General features: G+C 44.9%; 2 protein-coding genes across 3 annotated transcripts; one reads left to right on the forward strand and one right to left on the reverse strand.

The window, feature by feature from the left end:
* The first annotated feature begins 553 nt into the window (after positions 1-553).
* On the forward strand, positions 554-8,215 carry septin2 (septin 2). Of its 2 annotated transcripts, none has more exons than XM_030114581.1 (13): positions 554-679; positions 1,865-1,904; positions 2,527-2,641; positions 3,884-3,970; positions 4,058-4,181; positions 4,348-4,482; positions 4,593-4,710; positions 5,128-5,229; positions 5,348-5,493; positions 5,627-5,749; positions 6,674-6,737; positions 6,958-7,057; positions 7,176-8,215. In XM_030114581.1, exons 2-12 carry the CDS (start codon positions 1,881-1,883, stop codon positions 7,042-7,044), a joined length of 1,125 nt encoding a protein of 374 aa, XP_029970441.1. In that variant the 5' UTR covers positions 554-679; positions 1,865-1,880; the 3' UTR covers positions 7,045-7,057; positions 7,176-8,215. The 2 variants fall into 2 exon arrangements, with proteins under 2 accessions (XP_029970441.1, XP_029970442.1); XM_030114582.1 differs by having other exon boundaries at positions 555-679; positions 5,627-5,710.
* Positions 8,216-8,417: 202 nt separating this feature from the next.
* stk25b (serine/threonine kinase 25b) lies at positions 8,418-14,284 on the reverse strand. The gene is made up of 11 exons (XM_030114580.1): positions 13,869-14,284; positions 12,991-13,221; positions 12,762-12,818; positions 12,507-12,615; positions 10,798-10,955; positions 10,503-10,688; positions 9,988-10,133; positions 9,766-9,871; positions 9,587-9,658; positions 8,850-8,986; positions 8,418-8,769 (listed from the first exon to the last, which is right to left on the reverse strand). Exons 1-11 carry the CDS (start codon positions 13,896-13,898, stop codon positions 8,730-8,732), a joined length of 1,272 nt encoding a protein of 423 aa, XP_029970440.1. The 5' UTR covers positions 13,899-14,284; the 3' UTR covers positions 8,418-8,729.
* Positions 14,285-15,063: the final 779 nt, after the last annotated feature.

Below are 15,063 nucleotides of genomic sequence, written 5' to 3' on the forward strand. Positions count from 1 at the left end.
ACTTGGCAGTGAGTTTGTACTTTTACTTGATTTGAATTGAGTTAACTGAAACACAAACTTCAGTTCAACTTTTCACTTCTTCTTTCTTAAACAGCCGAGTTCAGGCTTACTGGAGTCTCTTGTTGCTCTCTGTGATTTGATTTTGATTTGATTTGATTTATTTATTTCATTCATTTAAATAAAACAAAAAGTGAATGCAACATACTTGCATCTGCATACTTCAGCACAGATATGAATGAAAAGGTCCAGAAAGAAGCAAAAGCTTATAATATCTGCCCCTTGTCAATTCAGAAATCCTTTAAACTTCCGATGTGCGCGCTACATACAATACATAACAAAGAAACAAGTTGTCATCATACAACACAAATTTCAAAGATGTCCTACATGGCGTCTTTGTATCTATCTGTGCATGCACATGCGGTAAATCGCGCACCATTGCATCTCTTCTGATTGTTAAAAGCTGTATTATTTTGCAGCAGAGGCTGATCGTGTGTGTGTGTGTGATCCCACTGAGCTGCTGCTGCTCCGCTCTCTCCTCTCTCTCCCCCGGTGCATTGTGGTCTGTCTGCTCTGCTGCACCGGAATCTGAAGAATCCGAGGTGTCCGCCGCCAACTCTTAACTACTGCTCATCTGCAGCTCGTCTCTTTGTCTTTCTCTTCTTCATCTTTGGACAAACCGGTAAGGTAAAAGCGGTCTTCTCGTTTCCTTTTGACCGGCTGCTGTGTTTTTTTTTTAATAGCGGGGTTGTCGTGTCGTTAACCGTGGACGCCGTTAGCCGAGCACCATCCTGCAGCCGAAGCTCCTCGGCTAGTTAGAGGCGGTGACCCGCTGAGATTGATAGATCACCCAGCCGTTAGCTCCGGCTGCTAGTCTGGGAAACGACGACGTGTTTAAGCAGATTTTACAGACGTGGAAACGGCAAATTAACCACCTGAGGCTAAATCAAAGTCATGGATGTTTGAAGGCTAGCTAGTACTGTTGGTGTGTTAGCACACACACACACACTCACTCACACACACCCCGCGATAATCTGGAGAGGTCGATGAAGCTACTCCAACTGCTCTAAATTAGCTCATTAACTCTAACTAACTGTAAAACGTGGATTATAATCGGCACAGCCCGGAAACAGCGAGGTGTTTTAATGTGCTCGGCCATACGTTTAGTCTCGGAGCGGCTTTCAGCCGGTGGGTGTGTTCAGACTCTCTGCGGGCCTCCGCTGTGACAAAACTCCAGAAAAGGATGCCCTCACTTTAGTTTATTCACTCTTTGAATGGCAGTAAGATCATGATTGTGTGTTTTTCATCCCACCTTGACCACAACTGGAAGAATAAGTTATTTCGCATAACAGTTCTGTGATTGAATGTAATGAAATGTGCCTCTGTACTTTGGTTTAACCGTACTCAACTCCACTTCTTAGATTTTCTTTTGGATTCACTGAGTCTCCTCTCAAAGTGTTTGGGCCACACCTCCCACATCCAAACCCTTTAATTTAGAGTGTTTGCTTGAAAGGCACCCAAGTAACAAAGAAGTAAACAAATATGATCCACATCACAGAGGCGCTGAGATTAACATCGTGAGCCTATCTTAATCTCTTTTCCTCTAGTCGGAGTGTTATAGTGGGACACAGCTGAAAGGCAGCCAGTGAAGCAGGAAGGGGTTTTTTTGTGGTGAGTTGCTCTCACAAGCCTTTGAGAGCACAAAGCAGACTTCCTGTCTCTCACACTGCCAGGCCTGTTACTGTGCGACGACATGAATTACGGCCCGTATCAGAAAAGGCCTCAAACAGGCCAGAAGTGGAGAATAAATGCTGCGCTGCTTGTTTTTTGCATCTCACTGAGTGACGCAGTTTGTCTTATCTTTCAGGTTTAACAAGAAGGAAATGTCTCAGGCAGACAAAATGAAGGTAAAAATGTAAAGATATTCTATCAGCACTAATACGGCATGCTGCTGTACCAGATTCCTGTCTGTCCTCACTGCTGCTGCATTATTGTAATAGGAGAGTTACAGTGAGCTATATCTGGCTTTAGTTTCTATTTGAAACATCATCATGTTAGTTAAAAAGTCAGGCATGTTGTGAGTGTGCTGCTCATTATCTTCTGATTCATACTCATCACAGTGGGCAGAGGATGCAGCGTTTATCCCTTTTCTAGCTTAAACAACTCAAAGAAAGTAACATTTTTCAGTCCATCATGGTCACAGACCTTGGGAAATACGTTGTTCTGACTTGTCTTGGGATGGAAAGGATCGTAAACTCTGAAGTGATGCTAGTTTTTACAAACGGACAGCTGTGACCTGCCTAAATACCCTTTTTGTTCTGGAACACATGTCTCCTTCCTGGTGTCGGCTGGAGCACTTGTAAATGGTCTCAGTGTTATTAATGTATTCATCCAATCAGTGATTTCTATCTATTTTGCACCAAGTGTTAGTTAAATCAATCTAATGGAAGCCCCCCCTGTCTGAATGCACAGAGACATGTTTTTCTCAAAGGTACTGAATGTCCTCTCTATTTATTTATTTATTTACAGCAGGGGCAGTTTACAAACCCTGAGACCCCTGGGTACGTTGGATTTGCCAACTTGCCTAACCAGGTTCATCGCAAGTCGGTCAAAAAGGGGTTTGAGTTCACCCTTATGGTTGTAGGTAAGTCAAAGTCACCTTTTGTCTGTGTATCGGTGTACAAGTGTGTGACTTCTGTATATTAGTATGACGGAATATGCAATGGCTGATTGGTGTTCAACTTCATTACCTTCATTTCACGTGCACATTTAATGTGCAAGAGTTTGATTTCTGCAGAGTTGAAAAGTGCAGACGTCACACCGTGATTGCTCAGCTGATGTGAGCGGCAGTGTAAACTCTTTACTGCGACTGTGTGAACCTTCAGTGCCGTTTGTTGAGGAGGGGGAGGGTAGAAACTCCCCGAATCGCTGCTCATCCTTCTGTTTTAAAATAAACCCGAGAGGAATGCAGCTCGCGGGCCTCGAGGGACGATTCACTCGGTGGACAGCGTGGCCTGCTGGTTTCTCCACTGCAGGAATATAATCATTGAGAGCTGATGTTCGACCTGACTTCAACATAATCTCTTTTCCTGGGGCCCTTTTAGGCTGATGGAAATAAAAAAGCCACATTAAAAAAGAAGAAAATCAAGCGATATACCTCTTATTCAGAGTATGAGCATCTATAATGTGAGTTTTACACTGCATTTATTTTGACTTTGATTTCCCCTCAAAGACACTGGCAGGTTGGCAGCTGAGAAGAGTAAAATGTTAATGAATGTGTTGCACCGATCCTGCTGGGGATCACTTAGCTGTAACACTCAGGAGCAGCTGTTTCTGTCTCACCACTGAAAACACGCTCATGAATAAGAAATGTGCGATGCTTTGTTGACCGTTCTCCTGGTTCCACAACAAGAGAAGTACAAGACTGAATGTGTGTCACTTCTCATGCTTGCTCTGAGTGAAGCGAAGCGTGAATGTGTGTTATAAATAGCATCTAATAGGTTGCACGTTCACAGAACAGTTCTGAATTTGTCCTTTTTTATTCCTCTGTAGATTCAGTATTCTGTTTTTAGTTCTAAATTCACTCTGATGCTGCGGACTGAATGAAATCTTACTGCAGTGTCCGCAGTCTCCAGGAATGTAGAATCAGTCACCTGACGGCCGTGATGGGGTCGTGCAGAGGTCAGGTTTTCTATCGGCCCGCTGTGTGTTTCCGTCTGAGGCTCAGTGTGCGGCAGTGAGACGTTCTTTGTTCTGTTTTGTTTGAACATCCTGTAACTGCGTGACTGACGGTTTTCCACCTCTGGCCCTGTGAGGGTTTGACTAATTGCAGCTTTTTCTCGTTGTGATCTGATCTTACGGTGATTATTTCCTCTGGAATCTGAAGGTGAGTCGGGACTTGGAAAATCCACCTTGATCAACAGCCTCTTCCTCACTGACCTTTACCCTGAGAGAGTAATCCCAGGAGCTGCAGGTAAGACTCACAAGAAACTGTCTTTTCCTCCACTTTTTCCATTTATCGTGATACTGATATTTTGTCTTTGATCCTTCCCTCTAACAGAGAAGATAGAAAGGACTGTTCAGATCGAAGCGTCGACGGTAGAAATCGAGGAGCGAGGCGTGAAGCTCCGCCTCACCGTGGTCGACACGCCAGGATACGGAGACGCCATCAACAGTCAGGACTGGTACGACGTCTTCTGAGTGTCGAAAAGTCGATGTTTATAGATTCAGAACGCGCTGTGTGATTTATGTGACGAACAGCTGGAATCAGAAAATCAAAATGACAGGAGCTTTGAGTGAGGAAGCAGCTGCAGCGTGTCGCATGTTTGATGTGACTCTGTTTCCTTCCAGTTTCAGCACCATCATCAGCTACATCGATGACCAGTTTGAGCGCTACCTCCACGATGAGAGCGGTCTGAACCGCAGACACATCGTCGACAACAGAGTTCACTGCTGCTTCTACTTCATCTCCCCGCTGGGCCATGGGTGTGTCTCCCGCACACTTTCACATAAATCTTATTTATCGCCCCGTAAATACACCAAAGGTGTTTTATATTCTGCTCTTCTCCCCGTCTGTCGCTTCCTGTCTCAACCAGCCTGAAGCCCCTGGACGTTCAGTTCATGAAGGCCATCCACAACAAGGTCAACGTGGTTCCTGTCATCGCCAAGGCCGACACGCTGACCCTCAGGGAGAGGGAGCGGCTGAAGCGCAGGGTGAGGCCCACACAGCTACCCTTTGTTCAGAGGCTTCTTCCATTTTACAGCATCTACAGGATCAGATGATCATTGTCACTGCTGTGGCCATTCTTCTTTATCAAAATAAACGTAAACTAAACGTAAATGCAAAATTAAACTCTTTCAGTCTTCCTGACTGTTGGATTGCTGTTTGTCTTAGAATCAAATGCCTTATCTTTTGACCATACAGGAAGAATCCAGGCCATGAAATCAAATTTCTGACTGCATTTTACAAAACAACTTCACAAAATGACATGTTTTACACCACAAGATCAGTTTCACTCAGTACCGAGGCTGACGTGTAGGTTTGACCGTGATTGGCGTTAGGGTTAGGGTTAGCCCGGCCATCATCGTCCAACTTCACAGATACCAAACAATATTTGATTGTTTTTATAGATTCTCGATGAGATCGATGAGCATGGCATCAAGATTTATCACCTTCCTGATGCTGAGTCGGATGAAGATGAAGACTTTAAAGAACAGACCAGAATCCTGAAGGTGACACGTCTCTTCTCCACAAATCAGTTCAAAAGAAGTCAGCTTTCTGTCTTCATGTAATCCAGGCCGTCATGGTGGAGATAAATCTTACTGTTTACACCCTGTTCCTCTCGTCCAGGCGAGCATCCCGTTTGCAGTCGTAGGATCCAACCAGCAGATTGAGGCCAAAGGGAAGAAGGTGCGCGGCCGCCTGTATCCCTGGGGAGTGGTGGAGGTGGAGAACCCAGAGCACAACGACTTCCTCAAGCTGCGCACCATGCTGATGTGAGTACAGGACGGAGGAATATTCACAGCAAAAACGCACTGAATTCTTTTAACATTCATGGGAACGGCGGAGCCACAGCTTTGGGATGTATTTTCTCATGACTTCACTCTTTCACCTCTCCACACCGCCCAGAACCCACATGCAGGACCTGCAGGAAGTCACCCAGGACCTGCACTACGAGAACTTCCGCTCGGACCGCCTCAAACGGGGTGGCAGGTTGTCATCCCATGGTTACGTTCTGCCTCTGTCTCCTGCGTACGTACTTGTCTGTCAGCTTGCTTTCCTGCACCTCCCCCCACCTCAAACGGCAAAACCTCGATCAGAATAAACAGTCGTGAAGCACTGTCACTGTCAGGCACGTACACACACATCAAACGCGGCTGAACTCAGCCGGAGCGTGTGGACGGCCGGTGACTTTAAAGTCCGTCCGCCTCCTTCGGTTTTCGGTGATCTGATCGGTTGTGGCAGTAGAAGCAGTTCCGTAGCGGAGCAGCTCTAACTTGTCATTTTGCATGTGAACCACCTCCGTTTGGAGGCGGTTACTGAAGCTAATTCCATGATGTGGGTTTAGTTTGTTGTTGTTTTACATGATTAGTTCAGCATGCGTAGTTTATGGAAACAGGATATTCGTGTGTCTTTAATGTAGTGTGGGTATTTCATCATTTAACCCTGAATGTAGAGCATAAAAGACTGTCCTAGTTTCCCTCTAAAGCCAGCCCAGGATCAGGGAGTGGTTTTACTGTCCTCACAAAGCCTCGCCATCAGCCCAGTGATGGCACATTTATCCCGTCCCATGAGTGGACTGTTGGAGGTACCGTTTTTTTTTTTTTAATTTTTAAATTGTGGGGGAGGTAACCCTGTTCCCCTCTTCAGTCTTCCTGCTTTCTTTTCTGTAGGTATGTGTTGTAGAAATCCACTCTTCTCTGAACTAACCCACTCACCCCTTCTTTCACTTTTCTCAGTGTGGCTTTTCGCTGTTAGCTTAACGCTGCTTGAAACTCGGACATGCCAGACGTCCGTGAACTCCTCCGCTGACTCGCTCACTGGGCTTCATTAATTATTGCACAAATTAATAAGATCTTTTTGTGTAATCTGCACTTACTTTACGCTGTTGAGATTCTGATTTGAAAGTTTGATTTCGCTGCAACGTGAAAAGTAACTTGAGCCTTGTCATTAAAGCCGGAAGGGCCCGGAGCCAGAGGAGATGGACAAGGACATGATCCTGCAGGAGAAGGAGGCCGAGGTGAGATTCCTCATCCAGTTTTCATTCTTCTGCCTTTTAATTGAAATTGCACAAAAATATAACGCAAGAAATGCACAGCTTTTGTAAAAAGCGAGCAGCTGGTTCCGGTCAAGCATTCCTAAAGCAGAGTTATTTTGAGTAATTAGCTCGACCAAGTGATCTGAAAGAGTCTAGATGAAGCTGCCGGCCGGCTCACACGCTGATGCTCTGTTTCACGCAGTTGAGGCGAATGCAGGAGATGATCGCCAAGATGCAGGCCCAGATGCAGAAGCAGGGAGACGGAGAGCTGGACGGCCAACAAGTGTGAAAAAGAATCCACGGTGAGCCCAACTCCGAACTCCTGGGACTCGGTCCCTGCAAACCGTACCGGAACACGCTGTGCTGCGTCCGTTTCAGTCCGGCCTCGTCACGTTTGGATGGTTCTCTTCTCTCCTGCAGGGATCTGAGCCACTGCTGGAGTCCGACCAGAGGAGGATGAGAGCGGTGGAACAGCCTCCTCCTGCTCACCACTAGCTTCGCCTCGGGTCCACACGGGATCTGAAGTGAACTGTTTTGGTTTTTTTTTTATTTTAAATGCATACAGCTCAGTATATTCAGTGTTATGATCATATATTCACACACGGTTCTTTCTTTGAATATTTTTTTTTTTTTTGTTCATTCGTTATTTTTATGAAACCTTCAGCCTGTTCGAATGAAGTCATGTGACCCATATTTTTAAAGCAGTGGCATTTATTTTTAATGGGATCTTCTGTTACTTTGTTTTATTAATTTTGTGAACCGAAGTATCGCTTCTTCTGTTCTTTTGACACGTTGTTGTGAAACGTTGCGGCGACTGTAGAAGAATCCGCTGGGAGAGCCGACTGTCGTAGCAGAATTACCTGAAGCCTCTAATATTCCTGTAAACATGAAGCCTGAGCTGGTTGTGAGTTGACCACACGTCGTTTTTCCCACTTGATGTTGCTCATTTTGCATGTCGCTCTCACCTTCTGGGAGAAGAAACAGATGAAGGTGAATCATCCGCCGTGTCCAGGTCGGCCTCTTCCCTTTGACCTCGGCGGCGTCGCCGCGCACAGCTGCCTTCAAGTGCGAATACCCGCTCCTTCAAAAATGAAACTGTGACCTTTGACCTCTTACAGTCTTCCCGTACGCCCAGTAAATGAAGGACTGACTGACGAGGCGCGCCGCCTCTTTGGTGCTCTCTCAACGCATTAACGTCACGCGCCGCCTCTGCTGTAACACGAAGTCGTGTGAGCGGAGCGGCCGGTGTTTCCCGACATGCAGGAGGGGTGAACTCGTCCTCGTCCCAACCTGCGACCCCTCTGTGGCTCCCCGCCGCCGCAGAGGCTGAAGGCGGCGTCCTCCTCACCAGCCGAGACGGCGGTTCTTCACATTCCTGTTTGTGCTGTTTTTACCCAACATTAAAGAACCAAATATTATTATTAATGCATATATTGTAATAAAAGTTTTAATAAACGCCAGTGATCTCGTTTGGTTCTTTTTCCCCATTGTTTTCATCTCAGAGGCTGGTGTCAAATTACAAGCAGTTTGTAGGTGGTTCTGGTGAAGCAGTTAGCAGCCTCACCTCTCAGAGTAATACCTGTGTGTGCAGTTATCTCCATTTTAACCCTGTTCAGGATCAGGAAATATCAATACGATTTAATAATTCACTGAAGGCGCCTGGACATTTTCCATAGACTTTATTATAGTTGTTTTCATCTCACTCTAACAGGTATACACAACGCTCTACATGTCATGGCTTTATTGTCTTAAATACTCTCCGATCTTAAAAGAAAAACTGTAAAAATATTTAATTATAACTAGTTAAAAGATCTCTGGAGGGACAGGACTAAGAGGGGCACGATGGAGGAGCGTGGGTTTGTTCATCTGTGGTCCTTTATCTGAGGAGCTGGAGCTGGGGGGGGCGGGGTGGGGCGGGCGGTCCGGGAGACAGAAGAAAAGAGGGACGGGCTCAAGTTAAATCCAGCTGGGGTTTCACCGTGAAGACGGGGTGGTGTTACCGTTTAAAGAAAACCTGAAAGAGGCGAAAAGGAAGCGGTCAGCCGGACATGGACGAAACCCGGTTTCCCGCCGGCGACCGGCTGGAGCCATCACCTGCACACTCTCTCCATCATGTGCGTGACGAGGCGGTCGGAGATGCCCGGACACGACTCCTCGGCCAGGTTGAAGGCGTTTTCCAGCTCCTCGATCGCTCCGACCCCACCGCCGCTCGCCCGCCGCTTCTCCTTCAACTGGCGGTCAAGAAGGAATATCTTTTTAAGGAGTATCCTTTGCATTTACATAGTGAGTTAAAGTGATAAATCCTGATTCTTTTTTAAACCGTCTGGAGAACCAGCCTTCATATGAAAGACAGCATTATCAACGCAACATTCCCGATCATAAAGGCCAGTCGGGTCCAAACCTCTGGCTTTGTTTACCAGATAATAACAATACAAAGTCTGCACATTTATTACCAGACAGCAGACCTGTGCAAACAAAGGCTAAATAAAGAGTCAGTGTATTGAAATACTGCCTGGCAGCACTGACTGTTTTATTATAACAGGAAAGAAACTCCGAATGCCACAATGAGCAGTTAGGATTCTCTTAATAATCAATAAATCATGTCATGTGAGCTTCAGCCATTAAAGAGAAGATTTTTGTTCTGTTCTGTTAGTTTATGTTACATTAGAGTTTAAACAGCACCTGGCACTGATGGGCTGCTTCCAGATTCACGTTGTAATTAGAAAAACAGGAGGCTTAATGTGTCCTGTGACGGAGGTCAAAGAAAGCTGCTGCTACTGATCAGAGATGTGCGTGCGAGCGGTGGGGTTGTCGAGGCTGTAGAGGCTCACCTCTCTGAAGATGGGAGTGACCAAAGCAGACAAACACTGAGACTTGGGTTGTCTTTTCACAGAGTCTCCTGTCTGCACAGAAACAAAAAAACAAAAAAAACAAAAGCAGAAGTTTTACTGGAAGAGTAAAACCAAAGATCTGACAGGCCGACACGGTGTGTGCACAGAGCGAGTTCCACCTCTGAGTCTGTGTGTGTGTAGCCCTTCTGTAATTTATTTATGGTGGTGGGTCTGACTGTGGGGAAGGTCCACATGGGGCAGGTGTCCACGTCCCCGTCCGCGTCCCTGAAGGACAAACACACACAGTCAATCTGAAGAAAAACATTAAAAACACTGCTAACTCAAACCCCCCCGCCCCCCCCGAGCGAGCATTTTGAGTGTGAAACGTTTCGGAGGCCTACATGTCCGAGTCGTCGGAGCTGGATTCCTCTCCGTGTCCCTCTGACTTCCAGCGGCGGTAGCGGTCGATCAGCTCGGTCAGATACGCCGTCTTCTTGGTGTAACGGGTGATGAACTTGTGTTTGAGCAGCTCTTTGGCTGTCGGCCGCTGGGCGAGCAGGGAAGACAGAAAAACAAAATCAGCTTTCAGTTTGTGGTTATTGTAGCTGAAAGAACAAACTAACAGATGAGATTAGAGCGGCGCTGAAGAACACCACTGGAAACCTATCAAGACTGGACTTCCATTAAATAAATACCAAAGGGCAAAACAAACCCAATCATATTACAAGTGAACAAGCTAATCTAATCCCAAAATATTTGGGTGGATAAGTGCTCGGTGTTTTTCTTTGCCTCCACTTCGAGCAACAGTGCCAGCCTGAAAACGCTTCACACTTTCCCGGCTCTGCATGTGCGATCAGTTACATTTCGATTCTGCTACAACTCCTGCGGAAGGACGCCGTGACGGCGTTTCACTCACGAAACGGGGATCTTTATTTAGGCAGGCCTCCACAAACTCTTTGAAAGGTTTGCTGTAAGGGCCTTCCAATGTGGGCGGAGTGTTTTTGGGAATAAGGAAGAGGACCCTCATTGGGTGGAGATCGGAGTTCGGCGGCTCCCCTTTGGCCAATTCGATGGCCGTGATTCCCAGGGACCAGATATCAGCCTGAGTGGGAGGAAAAAAAATGCGGTAAATAAAGACGGACCCTAAAAACAGCAAAGAGTTGTTACAAAGATCAATTCACTCAAAATATGAGGAGGAAAAGGAGAATCACCTTGAAGTCGTAGGCCGACTGCTTGATGACTTCTGGAGCCATCCAGAAAGGCGTGCCGACAAACGTGTTTCTCTTGATCTGCGTGTCCGTCAGCTGTCCCGCCACCCCGAAGTCTGCCAGCTTCACGTCGCCCTGCTCTGACAGCAGCACATTGGCAGCTGGAGGAAAAGAAGAGGAAGAAAAATAGTGTTAAAATATAACACGTGTTTGTGTCTGGTGACTGTTTTCATGTTTAATAACAGGCTGAGAGAAAGAGGACAGAGTTTCAAGCAGAGATCTCACTTAGGGACAACGAACTGCCGTAACTCATTTATTCATATTCATGATAATAAATGATTATTTTCTTAAATGATGTGGATGAACGTAATCACAGTTATATCAATGAACATCAGACAGGTCGAAGTCTATTTCTCAATTTTCACGCAAACTGGAACAGATTCAAACATCAGTTTAGTTTTTTCTGGCAAGAATAGGATATTGGCTCAATTATAAGATTTTTTGAGATTTAAAAAAAGAGCCATCAACCTATATTTGTGATATGATATTCAGCCGGGGCTCAGAAACAGCAGGAACATGTTGGATCCGATCTGACTGGCTCATTCAGGCGTCAAGTCCTCTCACGGACTCACTGATCATACGGACATAAACAAGCCGGCTCCAATTACTTGACTTTGTTGTTCAAAGGCTTTTAATGCTGATGCCGCTCTGAACCGGAGCATGAGCGCAACCACAGCCAGAGGAACCTGAGGGGCGGAGTGAAGACGAGGCCGAGGACGAGGGGGGCTGTAGGCTGTACAGGAGCACCAAGCCTGCATCCGTGTCCCGTTACCAGTATTTAAACACAATTTTTCCATGTTTTTTCCATTATATTCATGTTAGAAAAGAAAAATTAATGTTTTGCAAGATTTGTCTACACAACCTTTGTTTTGAGGTGTCACCTGATATCCATTGTTGTCTTAAACAGTTAAACAGTCAGTATACAGTATACAAAAACACAAATCATACGAAGAGTTTGAGATAAACTTGTTAGCATAGTCGTCTCTGAGCAGAACCGTCCTGTGTTTGTATCTAACGGCTGGCTGGAATCTTTGTCTGATGGGCGTTGCTCCAAGTGCCCCAGCTTCCTCCCATAACCAAACACCTTACTTGTCGAACAGTTAAATCATAAAAATATAAAAATGTCGATAGGTGTGAATGCCTTTCAGATTGAACGTTTTGACACATCTCCTGTACAGAATGAATCTGTTATCACTGTCGAAACATGATCATTACATGCGACCCTAAACCAGCTGATCTGACACAATTTGCTTTGAGATTCCTGCTCCCTGGACAAATGAGAATATTCATCATCAGCGGCAGTAACATTATTAATGACAGAAACATGGGAATATGCTAACGTACATAAATTTAACACTTCAGTGATGCTGTGAGACTTCACGTTCCCACACGGTGTTAATAAACAACATATACAGCTTGGTAACATATTTCAGTGTTGTTCTATAAAGCATCTATACTTGCTCCCAATTCAAAACATTACAGGACAGCTAGACAGATCTAAGTAAAATTTGCTCATGCCGGAGTTTGTGTCAGAAAAACATATCAAATGATACAAAGCAGCTCAGTGATAAAGCTTGAAAAACTCAAAATGTGATCAGGTCATATGGAGTGCTTTCTGTTTTCTAATTAATGCCTTAATAAGTGTTGATTACCTTTGATATCTCTGTGAATCTTCCTTTCAGAATGCAGATACTCCAGCCCCTTCAGTATCTCCCTCAGTATAGTAGCAATGTAAGTCTCTTCTAGAGGTCCTGGGCGGAGCTGAAATGATGAGGTTCACAGAAATAAAGAAGACAAATTTAGGTGAGATAAATACTAGATCCGTTTTCCTTCTTAATTGTAAAAAACGCCATGGTGAAACTTTTTTTTAAACTGTGTAAGCTGCATAAAAATAGAAATGTCCTTACCAGATCTAGAGCAGATCCTCCACCTAAATACTCCATGATAATCCAAAGCTTGGTCCCCTGAAGGCAAAAATGTTCTTGATGAAAGAAAATGAAAAGCCTGACATTCAAAGCTACTCATTTCGTTTTGCCTCTGTAGGACTGCGTGTGTCAGTGTCCTTAAGCATGTAGGAAATCGGAGCTGATCCGTGAGTGTATGCATCATATTGTTAATTTATGGTTTATATCTCACCTTCAGGTATGATCCATAATACTTTGTGACGAAAGGACTGTCACATTGGCTCAGCACCGTGATCTCCTGTTGAATATCTTCTATCTCATCCTCCGCCTCCTCCAGGTCTATGATTTTAATCGCCACCACCTCTTTGGTGCGGTTGTTGATTCCTTTATAGACCTCTCCAAAGGAACCCTTTCCGATGCGCTCCTGCTTGGTGAAGTACTCCTCAGGATCCAGCCTGGTATTCTGGTTCAGCGACAGCAAAGAACAACATACCGCTATGACACTGTAACTACTGTTACATTACTAGTTTACTCTGAATGCCGGAGAGGGTGTGTCTTTTGCAGAGTACATGAACATCACAAAAGCTGTACACAGATGACAAATCTGAAGATCAATGCATGCATGCCTGTTTATAACGGTTAATGAGACTAAACACAAGAGTCATGAGACTTCTATAGACTGTCCCCAAACAATGAACAGTCCTAAGGAAATATGATAGATGATTAACCCTTCCTATCTTTATCAGTGCTGATTTATTAAGGACTCAGACATAAATAAATTACCTGAAGTGTGATTGAACTTTGTGCACGCATAAAATATGCACAGGACGCTTCAAGTTCACAGCTTTTCTATCTGATTATTTAAAAGGTAGGAAAATGCATTTAAATGAGTGACAAATAAAAAGCATGCTGCTGTATAATTGTGGAACATTTAAAGATTCCTAACACATGTTTTGGAGAATATCTAACAATAATAAGAGACATGGAACGAAATCATCTTTGTCTGTGTGGCTTGGCTGAGACCACCACCCACCTATTCATAGAAAGCCTGACAGCCATGGGTGTGAGGCTGTCTCACATAAAAGGAAGGTTAAAGGAGGATTTGTCTACCTGGTTCTGCATGTCTCGAAGGTGTGCCATTCTCTCAGCGGACCGGACAGGACGGGGACAGCCACTGCTCCGTCTTCCCAAAAGTTGTCAAACGGTCCTTGGGGTTTCTCCTCCCCTCGTAGCTGTCTAGGAAGCTAGCTAGGTGGCTAGCCAGCCAGATAAACACCCAGTCTGCGGCTGCTTTAACGGGCTGTCACTCCGCGCGCTGTTTTCGGCCTCCAAGTCCACCGGAGGACCGAACAGCCCGGCGACACAACCGGCTACAGGCCCACAGACTCCATGTGTGTCAGAGGTTATGAGCAGGAAGGAAAAAAATGTTCTCTCGGTGAATTAATATTTAATTCATTCCAAGGAGCGCTTAGCCTGTTGTTCATTTGAAGCTTCAGGGGGACAAAATAATGGCCCAGACCGACTGCGCATGCGCAGAATACACGAAGTCGTTGGAATCGGTGGAGTTGTGGAAGTTGTAGTTCTAGCTCTATCGCCCAACATCTTCCATTATTTTAAATAAAATAAAGCACCAAAATGGAAACAGTGGTGCCCAGTTTGGTAAATTACACACATATAACCACTTATGAGATTATGCATGGAAATAAAGATCGGGGTTTATTTTTATCTTTATTATTCGATAATGATCAGTCGTTGAATAGTCTCCTGAAAAGCATTTTGTGCATATTTCATATATAAAACTATATTGTGCGATAATTACTTTTGTGTGGAAGATTTTTGAATGCTAAAGGGGGGTTTTGAAGTTGATAACACTCCCACCTGACACAACATCCCTGCTTTAGGCTTGGTGACCTTTGCAGTGTGGAATTGGGATGATCTGTGCAGGCATGGTTTGTCAGGTTTCCTCCTTTTTGTCCAAAGACATGTGTGTTAAATGAGTTGCTGTCTGTAAGATCATCGTAGGCGTTATTAAGAGAGTATGTCTGTGCCTGCCTCTAATGGATGAGCTACCTGTTCTCGCCTTCTATACCTGAGATCTAGGACCCAACAATATATGTCTTTCAGTAAATTAATGAAAACATTTTTTTTCAATTGCAAAGTGTCATTTGTGTGTTTGAGCCTGATCCTTCAGCACAATTGAATTGTATGCTTTATAAGTTGAAGAGTCTTTTGAGATAAATACCTAACAAATTTTGCATGGTCACAGAGAGCATCCACATACATCACCTTTCACAAGACCTTACAT

This window comes from Salarias fasciatus, chromosome 18 (genome assembly GCF_902148845.1).
Source record: "Salarias fasciatus chromosome 18, fSalaFa1.1, whole genome shotgun sequence".
Classification (NCBI taxonomy): Eukaryota; Metazoa; Chordata; class Actinopteri; order Blenniiformes; family Blenniidae; genus Salarias; species Salarias fasciatus.

What these genes read in the sequence shown, in the direction of transcription:
- septin2 (XM_030114581.1), top strand. Translation starts at nt 1,881, where the DNA reads ATGTCTCAGGCAGACAAAATGAAG. An exon ending in GCCATCAACAGTCAGGACTG is followed by an intron (nt 4,182 to 4,347) that starts GTACGACGTCTT and finishes GTTTCCTTCCAG; the next exon opens with TTTCAGCACCATCATCAGCT. An exon ending in AAGCTGCGCACCATGCTGAT is followed by an intron (nt 5,494 to 5,626) that starts GTGAGTACAGGA and finishes CACACCGCCCAG; the next exon opens with AACCCACATGCAGGACCTGC.
- stk25b (XM_030114580.1), bottom strand. Translation starts at nt 13,898, where the DNA reads ATGGCACACCTTCGAGACATGCAGAACCAG. An exon ending in ATTATGGATCATACCTGAAG is followed by an intron (nt 12,819 to 12,990) that starts GTGAGATATAAA and finishes TTTTGCCTTCAG; the next exon opens with GGGACCAAGCTTTGGATTAT. An exon ending in AGTCGGCCTACGACTTCAAG is followed by an intron (nt 10,689 to 10,797) that starts GTGATTCTCCTT and finishes CCTCCCACTCAG; the next exon opens with GCTGATATCTGGTCCCTGGG.